Here is an 18,797-nt window from a genome sequence, read left to right as displayed (position 1 = left end):
TTTTGAAATAAGCAGTTTTTAATATGTTGCCTGAATTTGTTGTTCCGTTGTTAAAGGAGCAGCACTACAAAGTGAGAATGAATCGGTAGCTTCCTTATGATGCCTTAATTGAGCATTTCTGATTTTGTATTTCTTAGTGTGTCGTCGGAGGGTGCAATGCGAGCTTTGCGTCTCAGAGTGGGTTGGCTCGTCACGTGCCAACACATTTCAGCCAGCAGAATTCTTCAAAAGTTACCAACCAGCCAAAGGCTAAAGAAGAATCTCCTTCTAAAGCTGGAATGAACAAAAGAAGGAAGTTAAAGAACAAGCGGAGGCGCTCTTTACGTAAGCATATGAAACTTCGACTGTTCTGTAATAAGCAGCATAAACTTTAAAAACTGCCTTTCTTGACTACTTGTCCACTTTTTAGTTATTGATTTTTTGCTAGCCTATAAATTCCATTGTTTTCAACTTTTGATTTAAGATCTTTTATGTAAGGTACAGGGTGATAGAGATGCTTATATCAGCTGGTCCATTTCCACAACTCGGCCAGCCAGAATAGATGCAAGTACTTCACAGTAGAGGGGAACATTCTGTGGGCCTCCTGAAAAACAGAAGGGATCTGTTCTTTTCTGGACTCGGAGCAGTTATCTAAACTAATGTGTGTCTATAATCATAATATTGTCTAAGTCCAGAAACTGGGTGCACCACAGTTTCATAGATGGTAGCTGTACCATACTTTATGTGCTACTGACTTCACAGTAATTTGTTAGGTTTAAGGAGGTTGGATGTATGAAGGTTTTGGACCCTTCTCTCTTATAGGACTGATGCCACACTATGTTGGGGAACATTTAACCACTGCTAAAAGACTGAGCCACAAATAGATAAGGCCAGTGCTGATGTAAAGTTTAAGCATGGTTAAAACTAGCAAGAAGGGGGCATGGGGAATTCATTCTGGACAGGGAGCTGATGGTAGGGAGCACAATACTGTGCCTCCATGCTCTTGCTGTCTTAGCCATAGACAAAACAAGTTCACCATTGTGCCTGTACTAATCCATATTGTCAGTGATCCTCAAGGCATGTGAAACTCAATGGGAGGTGGGGAGAGCACTCCCAAACTCATGCACCTGAAGCCCAGTTTAAATACATTAACTGGTGGAAACCCTTCTGACTCACAGTAACCCAGCCTTCTGCCTTCTCATGCTCCCACTGTTGTTCCTGTCTCCCAGTGAGAGTGGCAAAACCAGAACCCTTGTGCTCTTGTGCCAAGGTGCAAGCCATACATAACCCGGGAAGGGAGGGAGATGAAGCAGCCTCAATCAGCTCCATCCATTCTTGTTTTGTTCATCTTCCTTTAAAAAACAAAAACCGAGCTAAGCTTGAATAAATGTTCTTATGGGCTCCTCCTTTATTCAGGATCCCAACATGGTTAATCTATTTTGGGAACTAATTTAAAACTACTACTTCAGAAATTAAAAACTAAAATGGCCCTTCTTCCTATTTGTGCTCATTTCAACTTTCCCCGTTTTGATGTCCTCCAGGCATTTTTGAACTATAACTCCCATTAGCACAAGCCACAAACATGGCTGCACTGGCTAGAGTTGATGGGGGTCATGCTCAGTGACAGCTGAAGGGCATCCAGTTGGGGAAAGCTAGACTTCAATAATTGTAACATGGTCTCTGGACAAACTGTCAGGCTGTGGGGCCGGTTCATATGGGCATGTTCGGCATTCTTCACCTGCAGCTTCAAGTGATGATTTATATGCATTAGCTGACCATCGCAAATCAGTGCCACAAGTAGGGTTTTCCTATCCCCTAATGTCAACGTAATTAATATATGTCAGCATTGGAACTGAGTTTGCACATTTGACTGAAAGCAGTATATATGTATATGCGATCAAACTCGTTAAATCAAGCATTTTTAAAAAGAAAAAGTGTATGTCATCCACTTTTACCAGCTGAATGTGATACACAATCAACTGCACCACTACATCGTGTTCCATTTTCTCCTTTACAGTATATTTTATGTATTGAAGGCATATCCTTCTCTTTCTCCCATAGCAGTCCAGGGTGGCAAGCAACAATAAATACCCCTTGAAACACTGTTTCTCAAACTAGGGTCCCAAGCTGTTGTTGGACTAAACATCCCATCATCCCTAGCTAGATGGGAGTTGCAGTCCAGCAACAGCTGGGGACGGAAGTTTGAGAATCACTGCCTTAAAAAACAATTCCAATATAAGATGCAGACTGGGAAAGAGCTCAACTTAAAAATCTTGTTGTCCTCAGTAGGCACTGAAAAGACAGAGACGGCGCCTGTCTAGTACTTAAGGGGAGGGAATTCCAAGGGTGTGTGCCACAACTCTAAAGGCCGGATTCCTACATTGTGTGGAACAGACCTTCTGATGAGATGGTATTGGCAGGAGGCCGTCGCCTGCAGTGTGCAGTGATCAGTTGGGTATATAAGGGGTGAGATGATCTTTCAGGTATCCTGGTCCCAAGCCATATAGGGTTTTATACGCCAAAAGCAGCACCAGTGGCTAATCGGCAGCCAGTGCAATTCTTCAACCATGGGGTAACTTGTCAGCGATATCCTGCTCCAGTGAACAGCTGAGCCACTGCATTTTGCACCAGCTGCAGCTTCTGGGCCAAGTTTGGAGGCCACCGAAAGTACCCAGCCTTCTTTCCTCTTTTTTTTGCGTTTGACTTTAGATGAAACTTGATAGTGATGAATTAAACACCCTGACTAAGACTTAAAAATTTAGGTTTACAAACAGAAGTGCAGTTCTGTCCTCTTTTGCAGAAGAATTTTACCATTTTTTTCTGCTAGAATTTTAGTAATACTGAAACTACTATGGCTTATTTTCCGAAATGGAAGGTACTTTAAAAAAAAAAATATGGGAAATACAATTGCAGCACTTCATTTTACTGCAGAACCTATTATTTTCTTGTTAATTATAATTTCAAGTGTTGCTTCTGTTGCAAACAAAACTGCAGAGTAAAGTTTGTTCCTATAGTTTCGATTAATTTCATTATACCAGTTTTGACTTCTTGGCATTGAACTATTGCATAGTTATGTTATATAAACCAGCAGTACTTGATGTGCAACACGGTTGAGAAAGCAAGCTTGCCACTCTTGCGGTTGTTGAAAATAAGAGGGAAGCTTGCTAAACAACAAGCTGTAGCTTGCTTTTAAAAAAACTACAAGGTGATGAATAAGGGTTTAAAGCTACCTCTTTCAAAAAATCAAGGCTATCTCAAGCAAAAGGTTTAGAATTAGTTTCCAGTGTTTACATTAGTAGTATCCAGAGAATTGAAACTTGATTCCCCAGTTTTACATCTTTGTTTCCCTTACTGTTGCAGTAAATGAGTCAATAAATATATTTATGTGTTCGCTTGTATAGGGAATGTATAAAGTTGAATCAAATGTATTTTTTCCTTTTTCTTGCTGTAGATACCTTCATAACCCAATTACATAAGCAGTCACATGGATGTTTGCTTCCCTGAAAGTTTTTAAGCATATTTGCTCTTGTTCTCAGTACTAAGATTCAATTCAGAGGCCTGCTCTACCCCCTTCACACAATCTTCTTCACTTTCTTTTTGCAGTTTAGCACTGAGCATAATTGTAGTGCCTAAAATTGCTTGTCCTACCTCCAAACCAGAAGATGAAACTTCAGTTTGAATTGTGGTTTCTAATTGTCCGGGTGGTAAGCACTAATTATGGTTTACCGGTTTTAATGTCACAGCAAACTATGGTTGGAGCTAAACTTAAAAGTGGAGGGAAGAAGAAAAGTGTGTGATTCCAGTTTCTGATTTCCCAGACCATGGTTTGGAGAACTGTTTTAATTGAGCTAAGACATTGGTACAGTCTGTTGAAGTAGAATATCAGTAGCAGTTGAACAGTGCTGAAGTAGTCATCTGCAGTTTTTATTCCATCTATTCAGAATATTTTCAATTTCTAGCATTTTAAGCAAACTAGCATAATGTGAGTGGAAGGTATTTTAGGCAGAACTTGCATAATTAAAAACACTCCTAGTGATGTATAATTTTTATACATCTAAAATGAAATGTTCCGAAGATTTGGCATTTAACATTATATATAGGTAAGAACTCATATAAGTTTAATCTTAAACTGTTCTAAATTGCTTGTTTCTGAGGTATGTATATTTAAAGATTTGTCTAGATCTTTTAAGATTTCATTTCCCAAGGTTGCTCAAAAGTTTTCTCTTAGTCAGTTGAACACAATTATATGGTCCATAATAATAACTTTTAGTACAAAATGAATGAAAGCAAATTACACTGATTCGTATAGACTGCCAACTAATGATTTCGTAGTCCTAGAAGGATGTTGATTCTTCCTCAGCTAAAACTGTAAGTTTAAGGCTTGTTTTTATGAAAAGAACTGGCACATCCCGTATTTTTCCATGTATAAGCCTAGGTTTTTAAACCAAGAACTCAGGTTTAAAATTGGGGCTTGTCTGATACACTGGTAGTGCTGAGGGGTGTTTTCCTTAATTTGGAGTACACAGAAATAGTCTTATACCCGGAAAAATGTGGTACTTATTTTGCTTTTGTTTATGTGTATCATGTGATGTAGAAGACTTAGTTCACAGTATTCTGTTTTGTAAATTGTAAGATGCTTTAGGGGGTTGTTCTGTTTAAGCAACTATAATTTTCTTGGATGAATCTGCCGGTTTGTTGGTCACCTTTTTATTACAATATCATCTGAAATATATTATGACTCATTGCTAAGTTTGCCCCCGAAGCAGAGAGAATACTGGAATGTTACGCAATCAGAATGTTGCTGGTTGTATATGTGATAAACCTGTTTTTTGTTACTTTTGTTTTTGTTTTGCTTTGCTTTAAGTGGAATTTGGGATATGAATGACTTGTGTATCTTTGCTGATGTCTTTATTGTGCAAATTACAACTGTTCTGAGATTGGTCAATAACTTTTTCTTTTCTTTAAGAACTGATGCTGATTAGATATTGTTAACAAGATTCCACCAGGTGTAAATGATTAAGAAATTTTCCCCATCATAATGCTCATAAAATACATTGATTTTGCCTACTTTGCTTTCCTGCTTTTTAAGTTTATAATTCAAAAGGGCAGCCATCATATTAATTTTAATAGAGAAATTTAAATTTATATAATGCCCTACAGGCAAGGCTTGCATGTGAATAAAAACCTTTTGTACTGAGTATTTGGTTATTAATGCTCTTTTGAGTTAATATAATTGAAGCAATTCTAGTATGATTTTGTTCTTCTATAACCTTCTGAAAGAGTCTGTATATAAGACAGAACCTTCAGTTGAATGTACTATCCTGAAGAAATTGCTCATTTCCAAAGGGTGTCTCACTGCTACTTAAGTGCAGTTAAAGCGACTGCTTGTCTTCAGTTTATAAGCACCATTTTTCTTAGTATTGGTTGTCTTAAGTTTGGACAGAGTAGATTTAGAGAGAAGCACAGTTCAAATAGGATGACATCTATAAGATGCTTGCCCATCATAAAAGCAAGTGTATTGAACATTTCAGTTAGTTTAGGGAGTTGTTCCGAAGCTGATCAGAATTTAACTGGTAAACTTTGCTTCATGATAGAGTATGACCCTTGTAGCTTGAATATTTGAATACTTAACATGCTCTTCCATTAGTTCTGAAGGCTTTTTTCCTTTTTTTAGCAAGACCACATGACTTCTTTGATGCGCAGACTCTGGACGCCATACGACATCGAGCTATCTGCTTCAACCTTTCTGCTCACATAGAAAGTTTAGGAAAAGGCCACAGTGTCGTATTTCACAGTACTGTAAGTATTCTTCCGTACTTACCTTAATAAGATGTTCAGCTTTTAAACACTGCTTAGATATGTGCATGTCCACATGTTCATGGCAGATTACATTTTCACAGCATTTTGATTGCTCAAAATGTTCCTTATACAGGAATGGTAGTAAGACACTTTGCAGGAGGTTATATTTTGCTCTTCTTGACAGCAATCCTGTGAAATAGGTTAGGCCGAGAGGAACTGACTTGGACCCAAAGTCACTAAATGGGAGTCATGGCTAAATGAGATTTTGAACTTTGCTTTCTCGGGTCTCTAAGTTTCCTTCAAACCCAGTTGCCTGTGATGTCTCAATTGGGCATACTATGGTTAATGCTAACCTCAGTTTGCCAAACTTGGACATCATAGAAACTATAGTCTTCTGTTATTGCTTGCATTTGAAGAGGGAAAGAAATTACAAAGTAGCAGTGGGACAAAGCTTTAGCTCTGTTCCCTGTGTTATACTGCTCCTGCTGGATGCTTATGACTTCAGCTGTAACTTCTGCAGGGGGGAGCCTTTTTCTATTTGCCGAAGCTCCTCTCCACCACACAGAATCCTGGCCTTCCATTGCTCTAAATCACTCAGGAGTCTTCATGACTAGAAAAGGCTCCCATCACAGAAGTTGCAGCTGAGTCGTGAGTGAGCAGCCTGCATGAACCAGCCGGAGCATTGCAACAGTAGGGCTGTGGCTTCAATTACAGCAGTGCAGCCCTTTGTACCTCCTTTCCCTCTTCATGTGAGTTATTACTGAAGAGTACTTGAGGTTAGAGGACATCTGGGAATGGAGGAGTTACGTGTTTGAGCCCTCAGCACGTTCCAAGCCTTCGGAACATGGAATAGAGCAGGGGTGGGGAATCATTTTCAGTGAGGACCTCATTCCTTTGTTGACAAATTTACAGGGATTGCATGGCATTGGTGCATGGAGCACTGATCTCTATCCTGGCAAACGACAGATGTTTAGGCCAGGCACCCCAACCTTTGGCCCTCCAGATGTTTTGGACTACAATTCCCATCATCCCTGACCACTGGTCCTGTTAGCTGGGGATCATGGGAGTTGTAGGCCAAAACATCTGGAGGGCCGCAGGTTGGGGATGCCTGGTTTAGGCAGTGAAGGTACCAAACTCACCTGCCCTGCAGTGGACATCATATGTTTTCATTAAAAACCTGGCTTATCTGAAAGGGATTTGCCAACACTGCAAGTCACATGATTTGTGTTTTTTGAGAAGCCCTGTGCAAAAGGCTTTGTAAGACTATGATCAGTTTGGGACTTCTAGAGCACTTTGAAACAGCTTTGTGGGCTCTACATTTCAGACTATTCAGGGGAAAAGGGGGTCACTTGGTGTCATTATGATGGCAAGTGATTGACAAGTCTACCTACCTGTCAAACTTGGCCCAGGTGAGGGTGGGGGAGATAACGATGGGGCCCGCTAGCCAGGTCCCATTAACCAATGGTTTAAGGACACATTCCAGACTGGCAAAAGTACTTGAGGATGGTGCAGAGCATGGCTGGTGAGATGTGTGGGATGGGGAGACACATGTCCTGGGGAGAGTCTGGAGGGACACATTGAAAGGCTTTTAGAATGGCTGCATTCCCCTGATCAGAGCAGTAGCAGTTGCAAAGGAAACTTGGAGGTGCACCATGACAAACTTGGGGGAAGGAATTATGTCAACCCCACTGCTGTTCAGCAGGGGCAGCAAGGATAACTGGGTCTAAGCCATATAACATACAGAATGACAGACTTCAAAATAAAAATACAGTGGTGCCTCGCAAGATGAAAAGAATCCATTCTGTGATTCTCTTCGTCTAGCGGTTTTTTCATCTTGCGAAGCAAGCCCATTGACGGATTAGTGGATTAGCACTATTAGCGGCTTTTAGCGGCTTATCTGCTGATCGGATCAGCTGATAAGCGGCTTAGCGGCTTAGAAAAAGGGGGGGGGGAGGGAAAAAAACCAGCAGGAACTCGCAAAGCAAGCCCATAGGAAATTCGTTTTGCGAAGCACCTCCAAAACGGAAAACGCTTTCGTCTAGCGAGTTTTCCGTCTTGCGAGGCATTCGTCTTGCGGGGCACCACTGTAAAAATGCCAGCTCTTTTATAGTTTCTGCATTTGCATTTCTGCTCTTCTCCAGAAGAGGTCAGCAGAATTCCATTTACTTAGATCAAATCTTAATTCCCAGCTGGAGCTGACCTTTTATAGATCTGTGCTTTTAAATTGAACAGTTTCTTTTGCATAGGAGAACTCCAGTTCTTCTTCATGATGTTTGTAGTCCCACCTTCCCCTTGAGCCAGTTCAGAGTCAATTCCAGGAACGTTCTAGAGCTTCATTAAAGGAGGTGATTCTTCTTCCACAAGAGTTTTGTGGCTGTCTCCCCATGCCTTCCCTCTCAATTCTGCACTCGTGCATCTCTTACAACCAGCAAGCTTTGGACAGAAATTTAAAAGGCAAACTGCATAAAAACATTGGGGATAAAAGCAACATGGTCTTGTGTTACCATTTCCTTGGTGCAGCAGTAGGAAAGCAAATGCAATACTGACATGTTACATGTCTTTTCAACTATTATTTTTCTGAGGAGATGCTGTCTAGCAGTGTCCCCTTAGAGCAATAGAACTGTAGCGCTAGTAGGGACCACAAGGGTCATGTTCCTCTGTATTGTCTCATTTGTATCTAAGACTCCCATACATATATTGTATGCAAACCAGCGGCGTAGCGTGAGTTGTCAGCACCCGGGGCAACGCAAGTAATTTGCGCCCCCTAACCCGGGGCAAGGCAAGTAATTTGCGCCCCCCCAACCCCTAACCTGCGAGTTGCCGCTGGCGCTGCCGCGCAAACAACGCTGCTTGCCCGGAGGAGGATGGAGGCAGAAGCAGCCGCCGCCTGTGGCTGGGCCGAGGGGATGGCGGCGGCGGCAGGGTGCAGAGGCTGCCCGTGCCCGGCCAGGCGTCGGTGGCGGCGTCGGCGCTGCTGCAGCGGCTGCTCCTCCTGCGAGCAGTGAGCGGAGCGCAGCCACAGCGACGGCGGGGGGCGCGCGCGCTAGGGCGCAAGGCTGGCGGTGGCGGCGGGGAGCCCGGCGGAGGAAGGAACTTGTCCCTTCCCTCTGGACTCGCCCCCCCCCCCCAGATTTTGCGCCCGGTGCGGTCGGCACCCCTGGCACCCCCCACGCTACGCCACTGATGCAAACACAAACACCCCGTATTGTGTTAATATTGTAATGCATTAGACTGGAGGCAGAAGCTAGTAGTGGTCCCCAGCACCACCATATGCACCCAGGAATTGGCTGCAATAATGTAATAAATAACTTCCTTGCCATTTTCAAGTTCGTAGTTAACATTAATTATAAAGAATATTTTCTGGTAAAAGGTTATAGAATTGTAGAGTTGGAAGGGACCCCTAGAGGAATCTAGTCCAACCCCACTGCAGTGCAGGAATCTCAGCTAAAGCATCCATGGCAGCTGGACATCCAGCCTCTGCTTAAAATCCTCCAAGGAAGTCCACAACCTCCTGAGGGAGTCTGTTCCACTGTTGAACAGTTCTTACAGTTAGAAAGTTCTTCCTGATGTTTAGTCAGAATTTCCTTTCTTGTAACGTGAAGCCACTGGTTTGAGTGTTTACCCTCTGGAGCAGGAGAAAACGAGCTTGTTCCCTCTTCCATGTGTCAGCTCTTAAGATAACTTGAAAATGGCTATCATATCTCCTCTTAGTCTCTTCTTTCCCATGCTAAATGTACTCAATTCCCTCAACTGTTCCTCATGAGGTTTGATTTCCTGACACAGCTCTGTCCTCCCTTCCCTTTACGTATGTATTCCCCCCTGCAAGTATCTCACACAATGAAGAGACTTGAAAACAATACCAGGCCTCCAGATATTAAAAGTGTGTGCGAAGTCTATACTTCTGTGCTTATTGATTCAATTTGCCTAATTTATTCCAGTTGTACAGTATTGTTTGCAGAGTGATCAGACACTTTCCATGCATGGTCATGAGTGCCAGTCAACCAATTTTAGCCCAATAATTTTGACTGTTGTTTTTAGGTAATAGCTAAGAGAAAAGAGGAGTCTGGAAAGATAAAGCTGCTACTTCACTGGACACCAGAGGATATGTGAGTATGGGAGCAAGCCTATGCACAAGAAATGCCGCAAAGCAAGCCGGTGTAAGCTACACCAGATTCAAACTCCATTTAGCAGTGGGCTGGCTGCAGCTGCACTACTTAAGCTTGGCAGAGGCAAAAAAGAGTTCTATGCCATATTGCCAGTTCACAGGAACAGGCTTAGTTAGGATCCAGTCTGGTCCCTGTAACACCCCTTTTTGGGGACTGAAAACTGGAAGCAGTTTAGAAATTAGCAAGCTATGCCAATGTCTCTTCAGCTGAGCTGAGGTTGGGGATGCCAACTTGAGCCAGAGATCTGCTGCATCCTAAGTCTATCATCCCAGCAGATTTTGCTGTGGGATTGCTCATGCATGCATGCACTGAAGAGTCAACTGTATATTAGTGCATCTTCGTCCGTTGCTGTTTCACGTGTTTTGCTATCATTATGAAAAACACTGGCCTGGGAAGATTGCAATTTCCTTACAATTCTCCTGACTTGTTGAAACTGCAATTCATTTCATATGCAATATTCTAAGCTATTTGTGCTTATTGCATGCAGGACAGCTTTTATTTCTGTTTAAAGCTAGTTTTTTGTGGTGTGCAAATGGAAGTATGGCCACTATGAGGAAGAGGCACTTCTTAAACCAAGAGTAGTTGCATTGGTTGTCTCATCATGATATACCGGTAAGTTGAATTATAATGGATGCTGATGGTTGAATCCATGCTCTTGCACAGGCTAGGATTTTCATTGCCAAAAGAAGTTAAAACATTTCTACTTTATGGCTTAGCATCTCAAAAACCTATGAGAGTCAAGTGCAGGATCTAGCAGTATTCTCATCTTTCGGATGACGAGAACAGGAAAGCCCTATACTCTGATCCTTTTGGTAATTTCTAATGGTCCATGGCTGTTTCATCAGGTGTATACAGTGCCTCCTTGTGTGCAATGCTGCCATCACTTTGCATTAAGTAGAATCCTGAGAATACGCATGTTGTCATTGTCATTGAGTGGTTATTCAACATTGGTTCCCTTAGTTCATGTGTAAGCTAAGCAAGGCTATTACTACTGAAAACCATTCCACTCGTAGACCATCTTCATTGTCTAATCTGATGGTAGTTCACATTCATTGGTGAGAATTTTGTTTTTAAATGTCGTTTAGAACATCTATGGTTGGGGGAAAAGGTTGACATTTTTTTAATTTTTTGTAATTCATAGTCTTCCTGATGTGTGGGTAAATGAAAGTGAGCGACATCAGTTAAAAACTAAAGTAGTTCATTTATCAAAACTACCAAAAGATGCTGCCTTGCTTCTGGATCCAAACATATACAGGTAACTTCTAAATTTTTGATTGTTCTCTTCTCATTATGACCTTAAGCCTCGCTTGACTTTTTGAAGCTGATGCCAAAAATAGTAATGCTGGTAGCTTAAGTTTTATTTATCATTTGATTAATTTGATTTATATCCTCACTTTCCTACTGAAGGAGCCATGGGTGGAAGACCCAGCAGTGATAAAACATAAAAAAACACAACTAAAAAGAATTGAAAAATATTCAATGCCTGCATATGTCTTCAGTTTCTTTTTAGTCAGTCAAGTAGACCTCGAAGTATTCTTAATTTCACCTTAGTTTTATTGCCAGAAGTTAGAGAAAGTAAATAGCATTTGATACACCAATACATCAACTTCCAACAAAAACAGCATCAAAAAGTTAAGTTTTGAGGTTTGAGATCATTTTAACAGTTCTTAAACTGTAGTGACAGGAAAAGGGAATGTGTATATTTACCAAGTGTATTTTACTTTTTTGTGCTTGGTGTACAGAAAGTCTAGTAAAGGAGGTACACACAGTGGAATCCTGAAAGATCACTTCTGTTAAGATCATGCTGGTTTGTATACCAATTTTTGTATACCAACTTTATCCAAATTTATATTCTCATATATATTTTAATAAATATATGCTAATTACTCTTGGCCTGTAATACACGTGGTATTACTCTGAAATCTGTGCTCGGTGCAATTTTTCAATTTGAAAATAACTTTCTTTCCACTTTGGGGAGAGGGGGTGGTCAGCTCTTGTAACCTGTTTTTGAGCATCAGGTGCTGCTTGAGATTTGATTCTCTATCTAAATCTGCTTCTTAAAAGCAGATTTGCTTCCTTTATATTAATGACTAAAGGTGCCCACCACTAAATCTTCTGTACATTTCCCCCCCCCAAAGATACTCTGAAATGTTTTAAAAGAAAACTGTTGTATTGAATATATGGTGCATATTCAAAACAAAACTTTCTCCTGTCATAGGAAACCTCTGTGTTCCTGCACTTTTTAAACTGTTGTTGTCAATCAAAGATTAAGAGCAGGAACTGCTTAACAGAATAGCATAACTTCTTTCTTTTTCTTCTTTTGAATACTTGAAGCCCTTGCTTCAACCCCCAGTGAGTCAGTTGGTAGGCATGGGAAGAACGCCATCCTTAAAGAACTCCATCAAGCCCAGCACTAGCTAAAGAGATGCTATATCAGGAAGCTTCATGTGTTTACGTATCATTATACCACACCTTTTCCCCTGGCACAATTTGATATATGATAAATGTGGCTATATACTTTTATGGACATTTGTATGGGACCCCAAGCCAGGTGGGGAACATGTGAGTTGGGGTGTCCAGTAAGCCTTTCCACTTACCTTTTATTTCTCATATTTTCGATTAATCAGCTTCTGTTTTGCCTTGGGAAAGTGCACGCTGCTATCAAATGCGCTATGCAACACAAGTAATCATGACTGATATAAACACAAAGCCGTCAGTCACGAGTGTTTTACCCTGTTACACTGGCCCTGTGGGTTTTCAGATGTACATGATGCAGTGGTGAAATGTGTTCCAGCTGTTTTGAGGAGATTTAAACTGCAATCCAAACCACACTTGCTTTGAAATAAATGGCATTACAATAAATGGTTAGGATCCAACCCCTCACCCTCCCGGTATCAGTTTCTTAAAACTCCCGAAGAGCTTCCCAGCAGCTTGGAGGGCCCCCTCCATCAGCACCCCATGTGGTGTAGGGCTGCCACTGAATTGGAAAAATCACCCAAACCCAATGTAGCACTGAAACACTGTGTGCACTAGACCAGGTATAGGCAAACTCGGCTCTCCAGATGTTTTGGGACTACAACTCCCATGATTCCTAGCTAACAGGACCAGTGGTCGGGGATGATGGGAGTTGTAGCCTCAAAACATCTGGAGGGCCGATTTTGCCTATGCCTGCACTAGACTCTCTGGATTCTTGCCATTAAGATTTCCAAGTTAATGTACTCACTCTTGGATAATGAAACTTTTTGTTGTTGCTGCCAGCTTTTTCAGTCTTCATAAAATACATTTGCTAATATTTTTTTGAAATGTTTACAGTGTTTTCTTAACATTTTGGCTCCTGCAACCAAGGTAAAGTTCACTTTTGGTTTTAAAAAAAATGGTGAGCATCAGAAATAAAACGGGAACACACATGACCGAAGACATGTACTGGAGATTCTGTGCTGGCCATGAATTGCTGCCACGTGAAAAACGAAAAACAGAATCCTGTTGCAAAATTGAGGTTGTGACTCCTGATCTTTATTTGGGTAGTGTGCACATTTTCTAAGGGGCCACTGCTCATAATTTCTGAACCACATTAGAACATTTTCACATGACGCATCCATGTCTGAAGAGCTGTCTAGTACCAGAGTGCGACATTTCTGCACAGCTGGAGAAAGGACTCTGGAGGCTCTTTGCTGTTCCGAGTTTCCCTTAAACTTGGCTGCTTGTCCAAACTTGGGATTGTGGTTTATCACGTACTGTGGTTGGCTCCAAAACGACCCACAATAATTAGTGATAAAACCACAAGCCCGAATTCATACGTAAGGGCAAACTGAGTTGATTCATACGTAAGGGCAAACCAAAAGTTGATTTCTGAAGCCTTTCTCCTGGTTGCATGGGACCAGGAGAAAAGGAAGCGGGCCTTTCATGCCCAGGGCTCACATGGATGATTCCAGCTTGCACACATCAGGCTGAATGCGATTTAACGTGGCACGCAGACACAGCCATTGGAGAGAGTGTCATTTGTGAACCCGTTAACCAGCGCATGTTAAGTTTCCTTGACGTTTTTTGGGGAAGCCACCAATGCAATGTTTCCTTTTCCTCCCTAGAACAATGCCACAGAAGAGGTTGAAGAGGTAAAAGCGAGCTCAGCGCGGGCACCTCATCTATCATCTTATTCACTGACTGTGGAATTAGAATTGAAAATGCACATTAGTCAAGCCCCTCCACCTTATGTTCTTCCCCTGCACCCGGCTGCCACCAACTATTTACGCTTGGCAAACCATTCTGTGAATGAATTTGGTGCATCTATGGAATATATTATATACATGGAACAGATCCTATATATCTGTACGATGGGAGATGAGGAAAGCAAAATATACCGGCAGTATAGTGGGTGTTCTCAAAGGCTTTGCATGCTTGCGGCTTTTATTTTAGCAACCTCTCCCACCCCACCCCCCTGGCGTAGCCTGTATCGGATGAACTGGCAATTAATACATTGCCCTGTACAACCCTCCCTGTAGTGGTTGTTGTTGGGTTTTTTTGTAAGCAAGCTTCTTGGGATCTTGTCATTTGGTAAATGAAATAAATACACACTAGAGAGGGAACTCTTCTCTCAAGAGTATGGTGCAAAGTAATCCATTGTCACTTTCGTGAACTTGTCGTCGCATAACAAGTGGTGGTATCATGTTTAAGCAAAATGGTGGTGGCATATTTTCATTTCTGGTGGAATATACGTTCAAGAGGAACAGGTCGGTGTTAAGTGTTGCTGTATATCTGATCCTCTCCATAAGGACTATTACTGTATGTTAGTAAGACTTAACTTTAATAACCTCTACAGAAGAAGGTAGCAATGTTGTTTTGTTTACTACTTGGCCTTTAAAACTCCTCTTTGCTACTAAAGAAATCTCCCTTCTCCTTCCCCCTCCTTTTGGCCTAAATTTTTCTAGTTGTAAAAAAATTTGTATTTTTTAAAAAAGAAGCATTTAAAAATACAATCGTTTATGCACCAAAGTTGGCTATGAAAAGAAAATTAAATTGCTTCCTGGCTTTACCAAGCAAGAAATTATGGACTTCTTTTAACCTACAGGAATAGAAAAATATGTGTTACCATGTTCGTCTTATATGGAGACAAAAGAGAGAGAGAGAGAAACAGATAGATAATGGGACATTGCTTGTAAAATAATTTTGCAGATTTGTAATATATTTTTATATTATGAAATGTATTGTAGATGTTTTTTCTAGAGGCATGGAAGTTGAGATGTATATATTATGGTAGAAATAATATGGAAGGATATTGTAATTCATTAGTGCTGCCAGAAGAATTTGTTTAAAAGCAAGCACCTTTCCTAACAATAAAAAAAAAATGTCTCTTGGATTTCTAAGAGCCTATATACTACTGTTGTAAAAACAAAAAACACATTGAACATCCTTCCAGAAATCCTTCGGATTTTTACAGCGCCCATTGCTGGTAAGGGATATGAAATCATTCTTTTCCTTGCTTGTTGGAAGGAACAAATGTAAAAAAATAATAATTATATGGTGGCTATATGCAGTCAAACTGCATGATTAACCCTCCATGTTTAGGAGGATTTTTATTTTTATTTTTTGCATTACTACAGTGAATATAAATACCAGCTGTTTTTACACTAATTTTTTTATTATTAAATAGCAAAAAACAAAACTCTAGACTCTCTGCTTGGAGAACTTAGCTTTTCCAATACCATAAATTGGGGTCTACCTTAATGAAGATGAGATGCTTGCTTGGGTCCCATTGAGTCTAGAATGGTCTATATACATTTGAATTCCTCATCAATGTGTGGATTATAAGCACCACTAACATGGAATGGTTCTGGAATAGTTGTTTAATAATGGTATTTCATAAAGATCTGTAGCAATGTTACTATTTAAAAAATAATGCAGTTCGTTATTTTTATTTCTTATTTTTTAATTTTGCTTGAGCACTTCAGTTACCGCTTAAACTTATATGGTCATCTGCAATTACTTTGATTCTTTTTTTAAAAAAAAAGTTATAAAATTGCCAAATAGGTTTTTTCAGATATAGTTTGTATTTGTATTTTTTAATTTTATTTCTCTTTGCATTCATTGTATACCATTCTTAATTGACAGATGATTGTAGACCCTGCCTGAGTATTTTTTCTAATAAAACAACGCAAATATAAGTATGTCTCGAGCGTCTAAATGTTAGCTGCTGTAACAGGCTTTTTATAACTGGCGTCAAAGATACAAATTAAATACTAGCTTTCGTCTGATTAAGTGTTCTGTGCACTAGGATAGCACCATTTGTGTATTATTATTATTAATAATAATTATAAAAAGAGGAAGGTTTTGATGGCAGCTATCCATGCATAGAGAGGGACACGGGTGGCTCTGTGGTCTAAACAACTGAGCCTTGGGCTTGCCAATTGGAAGGTTGGTGGTTCGAATCCACGCGATGGGTGAGCTCTTGTTGCTCGGTCCCAGTTCCTGCCAACCTAGCAGTTCTAAAGCAGGCCAAAGTACAAGTAGATTAATAGTTGCCGCTCTGGCAAGAAGGTAAACGGTGTTTCCATGCACTACTCTGGTTCACCAGAAGCGGCTTAGTCATGCTGGCCACATGACCCGGAAAAACTGCAGACAAACATCGGCTCCCTCGGCCAGTAAAGCTAGATGAGCGCCGCAACCCTAGAGTCGTCTGTGACTGGACTGAACTGTCAGGGGTCCCTTTACCTTTTTTATCCATGCATAGAGATGTGCAGCCAAGGAATTGAGAATAATCAAGGCTAAGCTTCCTAATGGCTTGTTCAGCTCAACACCTATTTCGGCAGATCAATCCTACTACACTTAGAAATGTGTACTTCCTGGGTAGCAGAAGGAAAGGTGCAGAGTTTGTGTAAAAACAGCAGAAAAGAGGAAAAAGTGAATTTCCCATCAAGGCAGGGGATAGGAACCTGTGGTGTTCCAGATGTTGGATTCCCAACCTCAAGTCAGCCCCAGCTAGCATAGTCAGGTTGTAGGGAAGGGTGGAGTAAAGGGTAGTCTCTCTCCTCTTCTTCAGAATTCTCTCCTAAAATGTAGGATTCTTGAGGGTCCTTAGTAGTCGTCTGTTGCTTTTCCTATTTGTTTCAGGGCCTTGGCTCTACATGTCCTAACACCTCCAGACAGGACACACATCTCTCTGCTGCCCCTTTGGTATTTATTGACAGATCAGGAAAACTTGCTTCTGTGCTTGCTTTGGCAGCACATATACTAGAAAAACTTGCTTCAAGGCCAGGCAGCTCCTCAGTGGAGGTCACCCCACAGGGACCCTCCGTTTGGGTCAGTTGAGCCAGTTTACAGTTAAGAACGGATGCAGGTGGGGCTGTGGGTTAAACCACAGAGCCTAGGACTTGCCGATCTGAAGGTCAGCGGTTTGAATCCCCGCGACGGGGTGAGCTCCCGTTGCTAGGTCCCTGCTCCTGCCAACCTAGCAGTTCGAAAGCACTTCAAAGTGCAAGTAGTTAAATAGGTACCGCTCCGGTGGGAAGGTAAACAGTGTTTCCATGCGCTGCTCTGTTTTGCCAGAAGCGGCTTAGTCATGCTGGCCACATGACCCGGAAGCTGTACGCCGGCTCCCTCGGCCAATAAAGCGAGATGAGCGCCTCAACCCCAGAGTCGGCCACGACTGGACCTAATGGTCAGGGATCCCTTTACCTTTACCTTTACAGTTAAGAAAAGTAAAAAATTGAATGCCTGAAGGGATCATATTTGCTAACTCCAGCCTATTGCCATATTATCACAGAGTTTCTGACTTTCCACTTTATGCAAAGAAAAGAGAGCCCAGTTTAAAAGTTAAGGCAAAGGCATAGAATAAAATGAAAAATTGGGCATTACATCAGGGTTTTCCAAACTTGGGTGTGCAGCTGTTCTTGGACTACAGTTCCCATCATCCCTGACCACTGGTCCTGCTAGCTAGGGATGATGGGAGTCGTAGTCCAACAACAGTTGCACACCCAAGTTTGGGGAACACTGCTACATGATAAAATAAGGTGTCTGGGTAGGCTTGCAATAGGCTAGGCTGGGTAGGAACAGTACCCAGTGTGTGGCGGGGGGGGGGAGATTGGGGGCTATACAGTTGACCCAGCCCTGTAGAAAGATGCTTCCTTTTGCACTCAGGTAGAAGGAATGAGTGTGTATAGGAACCTACGAAACTTCTTTACTCAAAGTCCGACAAATGGTCCATTGAGTTCTGAATTATCTATATTGTCTCAGTATTGTTCCTCAATACTGACGGTCAGATGGGGTGGGCATTGGAGGCAGGGCTTATATGAGTGCCCCTATTTCCCTCTCCAGTTTAAACCCTTAAAATCCTAGGGGACATTTGAATGGGGCTAGATCATTGGTGGAATAGATCTCCACGTTGACTGACATAATAAAATACGGTGTTGCACTGCAAGTACACAGCCAGACTAAATGATCTTACTCTCAAATGAATGATCAGGTACACATTTTTTTATCAGTCTTCTGTCTGATGATTCTGCTGAGTATTTAATCTTTAATAATAACCAACCCTCAAAAGAATGGCTGATTGCTCTTAACCCTTTTTTTTTATCGGAATGGGGAGGGTTTATTTGAAGTTCCGACATGCAGGCAAGATTCACCATAGCTTTTTTTCATCCCTTAAGTGGAAGGAGAAGATCGGCAGGAAGCAAGTGTCACTCGACTTGTATGCATTAATAATAGGTTGTCTCTGCGGGAAAGTTCCCAAATGATGGGCAAGTCACTCGGAAAGCTTACGTACAACAAAGCAACATGTTCACATAAGCAGTGCCACAAGAGGGTGCACTTCACCTTTGCTAGGATCCTTCCATTCGCCAGAGGTGCCTTGTGGGGGGGGGG

The 18,797-nt window shown here is 41.5% G+C and overlaps 1 protein-coding gene and 1 long non-coding RNA gene across 4 annotated transcripts in view; both read left to right on the top strand.

Moving 5' to 3' along the window:
- The window catches only part of AEBP2 (AE binding protein 2), a 33,574-nt gene extending 17,472 nt beyond the window's left edge, over nucleotides 1–16,102 (top strand). The window contains exons 4-9 of one of the 3 annotated variants that reach the window (XM_081210220.1): nucleotides 138–324; nucleotides 5,654–5,778; nucleotides 9,817–9,884; nucleotides 11,086–11,199; nucleotides 11,687–11,751; nucleotides 14,030–16,102. In XM_081210220.1, coding sequence (XP_081066346.1) covers nucleotides 138–324; nucleotides 5,654–5,778; nucleotides 9,817–9,884; nucleotides 11,086–11,199; nucleotides 11,687–11,741 — 549 coding nt within the window. In that variant the 3' untranslated portion in view covers nucleotides 11,742–11,751; nucleotides 14,030–16,102. Of the gene's footprint in view, nucleotides 1–137; nucleotides 325–3,430; nucleotides 3,506–5,653; nucleotides 5,779–9,816; nucleotides 9,885–11,085; nucleotides 11,200–11,686; nucleotides 11,752–14,029 lie in introns of those variants that run through there. The other 2 variants (XM_081210221.1, XM_081210222.1) reach the window with 2 other exon arrangements.
- LOC308595867 lies at nucleotides 2,333–3,212 on the top strand. Its single transcript, XR_014012148.1, has 2 exons — nucleotides 2,333–2,415; nucleotides 2,514–3,212. It is a non-coding gene; the product is annotated as an uncharacterized lncRNA (long non-coding RNA).
- Nucleotides 16,103–18,797: the final 2,695 nt, after the last annotated feature.

Source organism: Podarcis bocagei (genome assembly GCF_964188305.1).
Source record: "Podarcis bocagei genome assembly, chromosome: 10".
NCBI lineage: Eukaryota > Metazoa > Chordata > Lepidosauria > Squamata > Lacertidae > Podarcis > Podarcis bocagei.
Note: the sequence above shows the minus strand (reverse complement) of the source record. Positions and strands in the feature narration are given on the sequence as shown.